General features: G+C 40.4%; 1 protein-coding gene and 1 pseudogene across 1 annotated transcript; both read right to left on the reverse strand.

Moving 5' to 3' along the window:
- On the reverse strand, positions 1-971 carry LOC145943426 (uncharacterized; annotated as a pseudogene).
- A 5,697-nt stretch (positions 972-6,668) lies between these two features.
- On the reverse strand, positions 6,669-7,244 carry LOC145943763 (uncharacterized). Its single transcript, XM_083051569.1, has one exon. The coding sequence runs from the start codon at positions 7,242-7,244 to the stop codon at positions 6,669-6,671; it is 576 nt and encodes a 191-aa protein (XP_082907695.1).
- Positions 7,245-12,300: the final 5,056 nt, after the last annotated feature.

Consider the following 12,300-nt stretch of genomic DNA (forward strand, 5'->3'; position numbering starts at 1 on the left):
TTAACAATCAATGTCGCTGTTATTTTCTTCTGATTGCTCATCACTCTCGGAATCAGCTTCTTCAGTGTCGTCTACCTGCTCAGACTCAGTATCTGTAAATAAATAATTATGCCTCATCTATAGTATTTTATACATAATAATTTATTGTTATAAACAAAATATATGTAAATTATAATTTTTATAATTTTTTATATTTAAAGAATTAATAAAAACGTAACTTGTAATTATGTAAAATAAACATAAAAAATGGAAAAAATATTTTTTCAAATTAACATAATCATTTTTATGAATAAAAATTAACCATTTAAATTTACCTTTATTTTCATTCGGTTGAATTATCACATCTTTCACAAATATTGGTAATTGATCCCCTTCAAACCAATCGAAATCGTACCATCCATCGGATTCTTTCCAACCATTCTCTACAGCACACATTTCTGTTGTTATTTTTGAATGGGTATTCCTCCAAATATTTGAAATATAAGTTGCTCGTTGAAAATGTTTTCTCAGCTCTTTTTCACATGGCGGTAGATTGGAAGCATCAACATTGTTTTTTTTATTTTGAAGAGATCATTGGCATCCTGGTATGTGTACGTTTTTGTGAAGATTGCGAGTCGAGCTTCATTCACAGTGTTTATACTTTTTAAACTATATAAACGACAAACGAATTTCTGTATTGTATCGAAAACTTGTGTGAAATTGTCGACGTTTATACAACTTAATTCCTTGAAAGCTTGCTGGAATTCTGTTGATCCTTGTAATAATGTGAGAGGACGTTTCTTTCCTTTTTTAAAAAAAGCGGCATTGAAATCACATCCAGTGAAAGCATGCAAACCTGGCAAAGCAGCACAAAGAGGTTCTCCTAATTTACGATATAGTTCCGTCACATTGATAAATCTTTTATTAATTCCAACGCCGACTTCCATCCAAATGTTACAATTACTTTGTGCGTGTATTACGTTCGCAAGCATTATAATCAAAATATCAGTGTCAGAGCATTTGATACATACGTTTATATCATTTTCTGTTGCAATTTTGCAAACGTGGTGGACGATTTTAGTATCGGCTTCTTCGTGCGCAGTGCAAGAAAATGTCTCATCTATAGTCTTCTTCACTTTGTTATTTACAACTTGGAATTTATAGCAAAAATGAAAGTTCAAATAAACAATTTTGTTCTCAAAAAAGGCGCCATTTCATCTTGTTCCCAATGCGATATTAAAAATGCCACTAAAGCTTCTTTGAACTTTAAATTTCTAACTCTTTGACAAAATCTCTTGGTCGAGTCTGCTCTTCTCCGACGATATGGTAATCGCGGTTTTCGACTGTGCTACGAAGAGCATGTTCACTGTCCTTTATTGACGGCGACTGATAGCGATCAAATATTACTGCAATAGTTTTTGCATCTTGTTTCACTACCGCTTGCAATATTTGCTTCGAAATATTGCCAAATAACAGCGGTACATCTTTAAGCAGGTACAGGAAAAAAAACCATCAATTACAATGATGTCTAAGTGAGAAGGGGGTGTTTCGATTTGCATTTCCAACGCTTTCAACAAGGCCGATTTATCTGTTTTGCAAATTGTACCATCCAAATGTCACAACGACAATGGCACTGACGATAACGGGAACGTCAGAACTCTTTCTATATCAATTTTTTCATCTAGGGCAATAGCAAGAAGGCGTCCGTAAATGTCACGTTGCATACGTATTTCTTAAACCTTGTTGTTAATTACAACTTTTTATTTTTTTAATGTATCTGCAAACGTTGAAATCTTGGTTTTTTTAAATTGGTTTTTCAAAACGGTCGCTGCTTTCTGAGCATTCTAATATAAATTGCTTTCGTAGGGCATTTCCGTTCCTTTCTACACTTAACAAAAAGTTCGATATTTCAGTAGATGCAGCTTGCCCGCTTGAGATATTAAAAAGTTCTCCCTTATCTACACTTTCAGAAAACGGATTCATATTACTAATAATTCCCTCTATTAGGGTTTGAAGCTGCTTGGCACTTTTTTCTATTTTATTTTTTTCTAAATCAGCCGTTATATCCTGGTTTTTTTCAAGCCTGTTTGCTGCAAGACGTTCGAAATTATGGTTGAGTGAATACTGTGGCTTTTGCACCAACGTTGACGAGTTGCTAAAGAATTTGTAAAATGCAATATGCCTCTTAGCTTATTCGCCGCATCTGCGTTAATAGTTTGTTCCAGTGATAAATCTATGGGCTGCCTAGAAAAAGATTTATCCGTGCGTTTTATTCCAAAAGAACCTTTTTCAAATGATTCTCTGACTTCTGGATGAGTCTCGTCAATTTTACACAAATTATAATGATATTTAACAAACCATCTTGCATAATTGGGCTGATTAAGTGAAAAAAACAAATTCGTTATTTTTGGCAAGATATATTTGAACAAATCAAAATTGCCAATTCTTATACTTGCGTTAAACAATAAATAATAATCAACTAGATTTATATATATCATGTAAAATTGAGGCGTTTTTCCATGTTCCCCATTCATAGTTTCTTCGATGTACTTTTCGTATTTTTCAATAATATTTAACAGTGACGGACAATCTATTACACGAGAAGCTGTTTTATTTTTTGTATAGCTTTGAAGATACAGTGTTATTTCTTCGGTAATTTCTATATTATTAACAGTCAAAAAATTTTGAAAGTGCAAAATTGACATGGCCAAACTCAAAATGGGGTGCAGTCGTTTATACCTGTTAAAGTGTTTGCCCGTTATGAAACCATTTATTGACCCATTAGCCAATAATTCGGTATCTAACATTATATTTGGCAATCCACAATTGTCTATAAATTTTCCTATGGCCTTGAAATATGCCATCATTACATGAAATCCTCCTAGATGGATAAAAAGCATATCAAAATTTGGACTTTCCGTTGCTTGAATCTGCAGAGCTATTTTGGCAATACCTAACGGAGAATAGCTCAAAGCATTAATTGGAAACATTACTTCAAATTGAAATATCTCATGTAAAAGAAGGGACTTGAAAAAAAAGATATTTTGAATGACATAAAAAGAAAGCACTTTTTCTCTACTTTGAAATGCTATATTTTAAATTTTCAAAATCGCTTGTTTTACTTGAGATATTTTAATTTGAAGTTATGCTTGTAACCGTAAAGAGTGATCCCGAACTTTTGATCGGTACTGTATACATAACTGAAATTATTTAAAAAAATATATTATTTATTTACAATTGTAAATTTTTAACTTGTTATAATAATTATCAAAAGCCACATCAGTGAAATAATACTATACTTAAGTAATTTTCCGAAATGATCAATTTACAATAGAAAAGTATTATAATGATTTATTTTATTGTTAAGAAATTCAGTATTCGTTTGTTTAAATAAATAAATATCTCACCTTATTTGAGGACGAGACGGCTCATTCGTGGATACTGCTATTTTGGCAGTCGAGGTACTTGCATGTGCATCGTCCGGCATCAACGTACTTGAAGTTGAACTGTTATGAAAAATATTGCAATTAACATAAAAATTAAGGAACATTTATTTTACTTAAAATATTATAGTTGTGTAATAATTAAAGCATAATTTTAAAACGTGTCATTTAAAATGAATATATGCATAACTGAAATTGTTTAAAAAAAAACATTATTTATTCATAATTGTACATTTTTAACTTGTTATAATAATTATCAAAAGCCATATCAGTGAAATAATACTACTTAAGTAATTTTCCGAAAAGATCAATTTACAGTAGAAAAGTGGTATAATGATTTCTTTTATTGTCAATAAAATGCAGAATTTGTTTGTTTAAAAAATAAACATCTTACCTCGTTTGACGGTCAGACGGCTAATTTATTGATACTGCTACTTCAACAGCCTGGGTATTTGCATATGTGCGCGGAAACGCTCTGTGTCGCGTCGCTACAGACTATGACGTAAGATGGCGCAAGATTCGTCGTGTAGCGCAACCTGAGGCTGACACCGATGCCGTCAACAAACTGTATTTGGAATCCTGCGTTAAAACGTTGATGAATCGACAGAAAGAATCAGAAGAGAAGTTGACTGCGTTCGAGAAGGACGTGCGAGCATTACAGACTGCGATAAATGAACTTCAACGCGCAGCTAACGCTAACTAAGAAACGGCTATCAACCTGAATGAGCAGCAGTGAACGGGTTAGGAGCGGATATCGAACGGTTATCGAACATCTACGAAGGGTTATCGAACGGCTACGAACAATTATCGAACAGCTACGAAGGATTATCGAACTGCTATCTAACTACAATGAGTGGCAGTGGTAGTGAACAGTCCACAAACGGTTGTGAACGGCCTAGCAACAGCTGCGAACGAGGCTACCAACAACTCAAGCAGGGCTGCGAACGAGGCTATGAACAAGTCATTAACGGTTACATGCAAGGCTACAAACAACTCAGGAACGGCTGCGAACGGGTCAGGAGCAGCTACGAACGGGTTAGAAACGACTGTGAACAAGGCAGCGCACGAATCAAGAACGAATTTTCGAATGGGTTAAGAACGGAAGTAAACAACGCAAGAACGGTTTTGAACGGCTCAAGAACGGATCAAGAACGGCTACGAACGGATCAAGAACGGCTCAAGAACGGCTACGAACGGATCAAGAACGGCTCAGGAATGACTCAGGAACAGCTGCGATCGGGTCAGGAACGGCTACGAACGGGTCAAAAACAGCTACGAACGGGTCAAGAACAGCTCGAGAACGGGTCAGGAACAACTGTCGAACGGCTATAAACAGTTATCGAACGGCTACAAGCGCTTATCGAACGGCTATTAAACTACAGTGAACGGCCCAGACACTGCTACGAACGGCTCAAGAACGGGTCAAGAACGGGTCAAGAACGGCTACGAACGGCTTAGGAATGGAAATGAGTGATAAAACAAACAGCAGTAAACGACGATCGGGAAAAACCGACGAATCGATGAAACAACATAGTTTGGAGAGACGGCAGTTGGTGAACGAACTGCACGCGCCGGCAAGAAAAAATTTTCCCCGAAGACATGTGATAGCGCGGGGATACGATGATCTGTGGCAAGCCGACATCGTCGAGATGCGTCCGTATTCTCGTTTCAACAAAGGTTATCACTACATACTCACCGTCATCGATGTGTTGAGCAAGTACGCATGGGCCATACCACTCAAGAGTAAAGGTGGAAGCGAGACGGCTGACGCTATCGCCGAGGAGCGGGATCCGTTAGCGCACGGTGCGATAGCGCACAACCCGATAGCACACGAAAAATTGAACACAATTCCCGATAGCCCACATCCCTTTAGCACACAATGCAAAAGGCGCATCATCCCGATAGAGCACAATGAAAAAGGCGCATTATCCCGATAGCGCACGGTGCGATAGCCCACAGCCCGATAGCGTACGGTGCCATAGCCCACAGCCCGATAGCGCACGGTGCGATAGACCACAGCGCGATAGCGCACGGTGCGATAGCCCACAGCCCGATAGCACACATCTCGATAGCGCACGGTGCGATAGCCCACAGCCCGATAGCACACATCCCGATAGCGCACGGTGCGATAGCCCACAGCCCGATAGCGCACGGGGCTATAGCCCACAGCCCGATAGCACACATCCCTTTTTCATTGTGCGCTATCGGGATGATGCGCCTTTTGCATTGTGTGCTATCGGGCTGTGTGCTAAAGGGATGTGGGTTATCGGGAATTATATTAAATTTTATGTGTGCTATCGGGCTGTGGGCTATCGCACCGTGCGCTAACGGGACCCTCCCATCGCCGAGATAATTCGAGATAGCAAGAGATGCCCGAAAAACATGCAAACCGATATGGGGAAAAAATTTTATAACGCCGACGTGCAACGGCTTAAGCGGAAACATAACATCAATCACTATTATACATTTCGGTATTGAAGGCATCGGTCGTCGAGCGATTCAATCGCACGCTGAAGAACGATATGTGGAAGATGTTTACGCTGAATGAAACTTACAAGTGGATCGACGCGATACCACGACTCGTATCGGATTACAACGCGCGCAAGCATCGAACGATCGACATGCGACCCGTTGATGTCACCCCCACGATCGCTGAAAGACTCTTGGCTACCGTGTATAACCGCGTAAATATCGCGGGTTTGGCAAAGTTCAAAGTAGGTGACTCGGTACGCGTTAGCAAGTACAAGAAACTTTTTGAGAAGGGTTACACACCAAATTGGACAACCGAGGTTTTTAAGATTGTTAAAGTGCAACGTACTAATCCCGTAAGCTATCTACTCGAGGACTATCGCAAAACATCTGTCGCTGGAGCGTTTTACGAGCACGAGTTGCATAGCGCGAATTATTCGGACGTGTATCTTGTGGAGAAAGTACTGCGCAGGAGGGGTGACGAGGTTTACGTGAAATGGCTGGGATTTGACAATTCGCACAACTCTTGGATACATAAGGACAATGTGATTTAATTCATACAAACTGTTTATTAATTCCTCAATATTAGAAATATATAATGTGTACAACATATAAAGTATTTGAAATAAAAAATATACGCGAAATATATGAAATACAAAATCTTTATTAATACATCCATTCCTTTAATTGTTACAATATATGAAATACATAACATTATATAACACACACACACACACACACACACACACACACACACACACTATATTATATTATATTTTATAAGGATATCTGATAATGTCCCCATGGTAATGTGTCAGTCGAATCAGGTATGATATACCGCTTATCGTCGTACGGACTTAGAGCAATTTTTGTCTCGCGGACGGTATGCACTTCGTGCAATTTCGATCTAATACATAACTGCTGACGTGTCATTTCAATCTCGTCATGCAGGCACCGCGTATAATCGTCGAATGTTATACTACGCGCTACGACGTTACTTTTGACACCTTTTGCTTTTTTAGTGTCCTTTTTGCCGTCCACCCTCACCGCGTACATTTTTGCTCTAAGCCCGACGAATTCGGTCATTATCGCGCCGTTATTCTCGTCTTTCATCAAGCCTGGCACATTTTTGTTTGCATGCGCTATACCGTACGCGTTGTCAATTGGATAATCGCTCGTATCGAATCTAGCGATATCGCGTTTCATGTTCTCGTACACATCGTCGCACTCAATGTGATATATTAGACTGTCGGTGTCAGTGTACATTATCCGACATATTTCACGATAGAGCGGTGACATATACTCGTAGTGAAATTCATGCAGACACACTTTCGATATATCGAGTATACACATACCAACATAGATTGGCTTGTTAAATTTACTTCTAGTTTACGTAATTCAACGGCGATTAGGTTTTCCGCAAAGACGCTCCTACTATGGAAATTTGGTTTCGCGATAATCGCCTCCACACCGTATCGTTCGTCCCATTTTGTCAATAATTTTACATCTACATGATTTCGAACGTTTTCCATAGTTTTGCCGAATACCGCGTTGTTCATCAATTTGTACAAACTTTTCTCAAAATCATTTTTCGCTTATGTTCTAAATTTTGTATTGAGTTCGATGTAATCGCGGAGTTCGATGTAAATGCGGATTGAGTAAATTGTAATACGCGATGTATCTTTACGATACGAAGACCGTGACGTGTGCACTGCTGCAGGTTGCGGTAGTGTATGACGTAACGCTTCTTGTCATATAGCGTTGCGAGAAGCTTATCTTCCCGCTTGCCGGGCGGCTTGTCGCGCGTCGGACAGAATGGTAGGTCAATGTGCGTGTTGTGTTTACTTTGCGGGTACTCCAAATCGACGTCGAGAATATAACCTGTGAGCGAATCCGGAGCGATCGCGCTAACGTCAATGTTTGAAATGTCTTCAACCCATCGAAATTCGGCATAAGGCAACGGTTGACACATTGCCCATCTGTACAGATTATTTACATCGAAATACATAAGGTATGACGATGGTTTCGATGAATCGTACGACTGCATATACTTGTTATTAGCATGCGCGTATCTGTTGGAACATTGACTTAGACCGCCGCGTATACCCCGTTCGATAAACATAACCATGTCGATATCGGTAAGCAATTCAAACGTAATATTTGTATGTTTTAACATGGCGTCCCATGTATACCCGGGAAGAGTATAATAATACGCAGGGTCGAGTCCATAACTCGCTATGCAAGTGTCGCGAAAGTTTTCAAAAATATCTTCCAATAACAAGACATCAGTTTTTAAGTACAGATCGCTATATTCGCCTAGAGTTCGAAGGGAGAATCGATTCCAGACGTTCTCGGCGTGCGCGTAATCGCTCTCGGATACAGTGTCACCGGTCAAGGAACTATAAAACGATTCGCGCGGCGGTAAACGCGTGTCCTGCAGCCTGTCCACGCAGTCAATGTACTCGTACGGAAAGACATCTTTTCGCGTCAATAATTCGAAATTGTGAGCGGATAATGCGGAAAAATTAAAACGTAAAATTTTTAACTTATTCTTATCGAGAAAAGATACCAATTTGTCAAGATTAGCATTGAGAAATTTGTATGAATCGATGAATCGTAATTTTCCGATCTTTGTCCTCGGTACTATTGACAGTCTTTATAAATGAAATGTATTTTTCTTTTATTATTGGAAGCACATCTACGCATCCTTCGTATGCGGTAGCTATTTCTTTTATGATAAAATGTGCGTCGTAACCGGATTGTGGAAAACTACAGGGATGACATAAGTGTCTTTGTAATTTAGATTGCAGTTTGAGTGCGCGAGACCCCTGTATCGCCCAGTTAGATGACAATAATCGCGTACTCGATTATCGTTCGGCGCAAACGGTTTTTCGCAAATGTGTCATTGCGTGGCGCTATGAAATTTTTCCCATTCATCTTGCGTTAATTTTGTCATGGGGACATTATCAGACAAAATACCCTTTACGCGATGCGCTAATTCCTCAAGTTTGTTGGCGATCCACGCGACACAATCGGCGCCGCGATAAGATCGGTATGCGGATAATGTTTCATCGTACGAGCATTGCACGTAGTACCCGACGCTAAATACCTCGTGATGTTGATCGTATGACACGTGTTCCGATGTCTTCCTCAGCACACACTCCAAGTCGGCGTACACTACAAACGGAAGTCGCTCCTTTCCGTTGTAGTTGTCGAAGCCGAGCCACTTGTCTTTATCGCTTGGTAATCTGATTGCGCAGTCGTTCATTTCTCGACAGTCCACAATGTGAGCCTCCAACTTTTCGCTCAAATTAAAGTAGTGCAAGCATGTGTGAAAAAAAAATTACATTTTTATTTACAATTATTTTATATAATTTACAATAAATATACGTACCGATCGCAGATATATTTTTGACCATTGTGTTTGCTCAGTTGCGAGCTTACGAGGCGAGACAGATTTTTTATGTATGCGAAATGTCCAACGTTGGCTTCCTCCTCCTCCACGTACAGCAAATTCACATGTCTTTCTCTTTTCTGATCGGCGAGTCGTATCGGAAGAATTGATAGTTCCTTCTACCTCTCGATACTGTACACGTTGATTGATATGTTATTTGCCAGTTCAAACTTTTTTATTTGATTCAACGTTATCGGAAACTCAATGTTTTGTAAATTTAACACCATCATATAGTGCGGATATGACGATGTTCTCTCAGTATATTTATCAGCTGGATGCAGTGCAGCCACCACTGACCACGCGAAACATGCATTGTCCGTTGATCGCACATTAATTACCGCTCTCTTCGTCATAATTTCTCGTAGAAATTTAATATGGCATCCCGCGCGCATAAGACTGCACTTGTTGACGTTGACCGTAAGATTGAGGATTCGTAACAACGCCCAACCACTATCACGTTCCTGGAACTCTTCCAGAGACATCAATATAGATTCGATGACGTGCCGCTCGTATCACTCGCGTAAATCGGACGTACGAAAGAGTTCATAATTTCTGGTGTTAATACTTTTGTTGGCGCGTTTATCACCCGTCACAAACTCACCGTTGAACATGGTATTTACTTTTACACAGTTGTGTATTTTTATAACGTCTTGCACCTGCTCGAGTACTACACTACTAGCGTCTTCCAAAAATTGTCGCGGTTCGATATAGTCTGCATTAATCACAGCACCGATTAGTATACGATTTTCAAACGCGGTATCGATCTCTCGCCAGACGAGTCTTTCCACGTTTTTGTCGTCACTGTAATTATCACTACTGGGTATAAATTGTCTCTGCAATCGAGTTTTTGCACCCTCGAGTCGCGCGATTCTAGACACCAAAGATTGTCTATTTCCGATCGAGAGTCGCGGACGCTTGACACGGCTGTTTTCTTCGAGCAGTTTGATAAATTCCTCGCAACACTGCGCCCATGCAAAATACTCGCCCAACCGTGGCCATAGGACCGCTCCAACAGATTGCGTTCAGTCTGCTCGGTGTTCCATTTTTTTATACTTTTAAAATCACGTTTCAGTCTTCTACGGAGCACTTGCAACAAGTAATCGCTTTTCGACCGACGTATCTGTGTGCTTTCAAATCACGTACTATGGTTTGACTCGACAGCAGTCCTCATTATATTTCATCTAATCCTTTCTTCCTCTCTTCATGTTTAACGTATGATCGATTGTTTAATTACACCTCTTCGAAAGGTGATCTCCCCTTTTATCGCGTTATCGCTTTTGGCACAAAGCGGCCGGACATCGGCGCTCATTTCTGTTTATAAAAATTCAAGCGGCCGGACATCGGCGCTTCCTAAACAATGAGAAAGAATCCCGCTTAGGGGGAGGGGGAAGGTACCGCAAAGGCTGCCGAATATCGGCGCGTAATGCAACACGGTCTTTTACCGCGAAAAACACGTGTCCTGACGCATTCGTCGCGATAAGCGCGGCACCCAAGGCAATCCTCATCCCCTCAGATAAAATTATAGTAATATTTGTTTATGAGCTGCCGGACATCGGCGCGTAATACAATACGCTGTTTTGTTTATACCCGCGAAAAAACAAAACGCGATAAGCGTCTCCCACACAGCGATAAGCGCCCCCTCGCCCCGGAGAACCCTCCCGCCCCGCACCCCCCTCGGAGCCCCATGGGGGTTAGAACTCCCCTTATATTACTACTGAGACGCGCTCGTCGACGGTTCGTGAAAAGCTTAAACCTCGCCAACAAAAGCGTATAAGTTTTTTTTCGCAATATGGATATAGCCATCGATATATAAGGCTTCTGCGATGTGAGCGAGAAGTTTCTTCCTATGGAAGTCGCGGTTGTCACGATTAACGCGTCGATCGTCGACCACTGAATTATGATGCCGCCGCATCCGTTCACTGAATTACCCGAAAAAGTAAGACGACAAAACTATTGGCTCACACAAAATTATCATGGGATCGAATGGTTCGATGGTGAGGTTAATCCAAAATATTTTACATTGCATTTACGTGAAATTATAAGGCACACGCGTCACATTTACGTTAGAGGCAGTGAAAAAGCACACTACTTGCGAAATTTACTTTCCAGAGAGATATATAATTTGGAATTTATCTCTCCAGCATTCAAAAATCTATTGTTAGAGGAAGAGTGCGGACAATATTGCGCTCATCACGGAATTCGAAAAATCTTTTATTGCGCGTTACATAACGCTTACAATTTGAAACGTTGGCTACTCGATCAAAATCGATACTTGTAGTTCTCCCGAAAATTATCAGTTGAGTGATAGCGACGACGACGACAGCTATGAAAGCGTGAAAACCAGCTGCGACGAGGATTATTCTGCTAGCAACGTAAATGGCAATCCCTTTCTAATTCATAATATTAAAACTTAAACGGATAATGTATTAGAGACAAAAAATTTGTCGAGAGCCGAGCAGGCAATTAAAAAAGAAGAAGAAAAAGAAGAAAGACTTGCGAAGCTCAAATCGACGAGCGAAAACATTAACAGCGGGAGAAATAAAAACCGAAGTTATTCAAATAATACCAGGATCCACGGGTTCGTCTTTGTACCAAAAAAATGAATTCTTGTGAAATTCTACGAGCATTGCGCCATATCGATGCCAAGCATGTAGGTGTCTATCCCCCCGACAGAGTTCCGAGGGTGTGGACGAGGTCGACGGCTATCGTCGCTAATACAGACGATCATAAACAACCTGGAGAACATTGGGTCGCCTTCTTCCTCGACGAACACGGAACAGACACCTACTTTGACAGTTATGGAATACCACCTCTGGAGCCCGGATTTTTCCTTCGTCTTCGACGAAACTTTATCATCCACCGATGGAACACGCGACAACTACAAGGATTTTTTTCACAAACTTGCGGACAATATAGCTGTGTATTTCTATATTATATGTCTGTCGGTTACGATCT

The sequence above is a fragment of the Prenolepis imparis genome, unplaced genomic scaffold (genome assembly GCF_030444845.1).
Source record: "Prenolepis imparis isolate NDT839.2.m4 unplaced genomic scaffold, iyPreImpa1.0 SCAF_12, whole genome shotgun sequence".
NCBI classification, from domain to species: Eukaryota; Metazoa; Arthropoda; class Insecta; order Hymenoptera; family Formicidae; genus Prenolepis; species Prenolepis imparis.

Bases quoted from the DNA above. Each gene is read 5' to 3' on its own strand.
- LOC145943763 (XM_083051569.1), bottom strand. From the start codon at position 7,244: ATGTGTATACTCGATATATCGAAAGTGTGTCTGCATGAATTTCACTAC.